A 2,565-nucleotide genomic window follows, 5' to 3' on the forward strand; every position below is an offset into this window, starting at 1 on the left:
GTGCACTGTTGTGTGTGAACTTGAACTAGTTTGAAGTCTGTTTTTCTGTGGGAACTGCTTCTTTTTACTCACTTCACTTCATAATTGTCAAATGCCAGGCTTGCAGTCAAGCGGAAGTACGTTTTTCAGGCTCCGACAGCCTGGTACATAAGGACATAAGAACAGCTCATTGTTGAAAACCACCTAAGCATCAGGCATCATTGCTTGTAAACAGACACGCGGTCTTCAAACTAATAACAGTCCAGGGGCTAGTTAGACTCGCAAGAGCAGTTTCTTTTGGGACATACTAACTGGTAATATGAAGGAAAAATTATTGCAAAATATGTATACTACATACAAATTCCAGCACTAACATCTAAGAAACTCCTAACTGATAGTACCACATAACCAGCTTAACTCAACTACTCAAGTCTCTGGAAAAAGCCAGGTCGGAGACCACAGACCGTCTCCTGTTGCAGGCGTCGGCGCCGCCTCCAACAGCAACGGCATCACTGTCTTGTCTCTCATATTGTACACCCCGGAGTCCAGCATAGGATTCTCACGGATCTTCTCATGCTTGTCCGTGTACGCGTCATCCTCATTCATAAAGTAGATGCAATCTTCTTGAACTCCGATGTCGCTACATTGACCCGCGGCAGGGAGCGACTCTGAGCAGCCTTTGCTGACAAAGAGCGCACGCCCCATCAACGTATCAACCTCAATCCACCGTCCACGGCCGCTGCTCAGGTCCGCTGCTTCGAAAACCTCGAAGTGTCGAGTCCGCTTCACAATTCCCGAGTCTCTTGGAAACATTGGCGGCTGATTGATCCTCCGCTCAACCATCAGCAGCCGATCGCCAGAGACGACAAGATAGTACCGCGGCACGTAATTGTCAGTCGAGTAAGGGTTATACCATGACTCCTCGTAGTCGTCGTCGCCTTTTGGCATCCTGCGTATGGCTGTCTGCTCTCGCCTGCCGTCCAGGATATGGAGCTCATGTTGATAGTGCTCCACTTCTGTGGTGAGAATGTAGAGCTTTCCTTTGATGAGTGCAATGTCGTTGATGAAGCTCCCTGCAGGCACGGGCCACTTCACTGCGGTGTCGCATTGCTGCCCACGAGCAGAGGTGATGACTTTCGTGGTCGTGGTGTTGTTCAATTTTTTCACCTTGACCAGAGCGGCGACGAGGTGATCGGACACGACCACCTTCTGCACGATCGGCTTTCTCTGAAGACAGAGATCCAGCTCGGGGAGAGGGGTCGTCCTTGCAGGGGAAGGGTTCATCAGCGAGTACGTGTCGTCGCCGTGCACCAGGACGAGCATGCTTCCGGTGGAGAATCTGCTGGAGACGCCATCAGGGACGGGCAGGCGGTGGACCGCGCCGTCGGGGAGGCTAAGGAAGGAGCCGTCGCAGAGGGCGAGCCACGGGAGCAGCGGGGGTAGAGGCCGCAGCAGCCGCGCCTTCGAGCGCCATGGGTGGCATACGGCGGCGACGCGGACGCGGTCGGCGTGCGACGGCAGCCGCGACAGCACGAGGCCCAACAGCTCCGGCGGGAGATCTGGCCATGAGTGCTCGCTGGAGAAGCCTGACTGGTCCATGGTCCGGCCGCAGTCGAACAAAGGTGGAGGTGCGGATTTCAGGCCGGCCGGAGTGGAGTTGTGGAGGATCTGTGGCTCGCCGCCGCCGATGCGGCCGCCGCCTAGGGATTTCGTTTTTTTTGGGTGGGGATCGCTCGCTCCGGGAGTTGGGGGAAATCCAAAGGCGTGAACAATGTGAGACTATTGGGTTTCGATTGGGCCACTTATCCAGTCCAAAGTAAGTCGAGTCGGAAGGTTCTTTTTCGAGGGTTTACTTGATCAGGCCCGATCATTGTGGCCCAAATCATCGAAACATAGTACGACTCTAGGAGTTTCTTTCTTAACTGGAACGGCCCGAAGGGCCTAAGTGCTTCTCATTAAAACTGTGGTGCAGTAGAAATTACAACGAGGTCCACAAGAACTATTGCTATTACAAATCGGACCTAAGCAAATGCAAATAGGACCCTAGATAAAAGACCAGAAACGAAATCCAGTCCATTACAACCGCCGGCAGGCAGAGGACTCGAACGACGACCTTCCATGCCGAGACCGGGGACGAAACCACTTGGTCTCTGCAGGAATATGTGCGTCGTCGTGAATCCACGAAGGGGCCTCCGAAGGAGGTTGAAATCCTGGCACCACCACGGCAGGAGCTGGAGCAGCCTCCCTACGGCAAGTTGAGTCGATAGCTAAACCTGGGCCATCAAGGATAATCTCCAAGAATCTGCAGCAACTTGAACTCCCTTCAACTTCCCAGGATCACCAGCAGCACCAGCCCTCCACGGCCTCTTTCCGCCACCATGGCGGCCCGGAGGAGGAAGCCGAATCCCGCGAGAGACAGCTGAGTCACCCCGAACACAGACCTGGACCTTGTTGTTAACAGAGATGTCAACGGCGCCACCACTCTTCATCGTCGTCTCCGACCAGTGGAGCACCGCGAGGAAGAGATCCGCCACCAAACGTCGCCTGAGTCGGTCCCGAAGCACCGGCGAAGCACTCCAAACTAAC

The 2,565-nt window shown here is 54.4% G+C and overlaps 1 protein-coding gene across 1 annotated transcript; it reads right to left on the reverse strand.

Annotated features, from left to right (window-relative positions):
• Window positions 1-291: 291 nt before the first annotated feature.
• LOC124655459 lies at window positions 292-1,578 on the reverse strand. The gene has a single exon (XM_047194352.1). It carries the CDS (start codon window positions 1,576-1,578, stop codon window positions 406-408), a length of 1,173 nt encoding a protein of 390 aa, XP_047050308.1. The 3' UTR covers window positions 292-405.
• Window positions 1,579-2,565: the final 987 nt, after the last annotated feature.

This window comes from Lolium rigidum, chromosome 1, assembly GCF_022539505.1.
Source record: "Lolium rigidum isolate FL_2022 chromosome 1, APGP_CSIRO_Lrig_0.1, whole genome shotgun sequence".
Lineage (NCBI taxonomy): Eukaryota > Viridiplantae > Streptophyta > Magnoliopsida > Poales > Poaceae > Lolium > Lolium rigidum.

Excerpts from the sequence above, each read along its gene's own strand:
- LOC124655459 (XM_047194352.1), bottom strand. The coding sequence starts at position 1,578 with ATGGACCAGTCAGGCTTCTCCAGCGAGCACTCATGGCCAGATCTCCCG.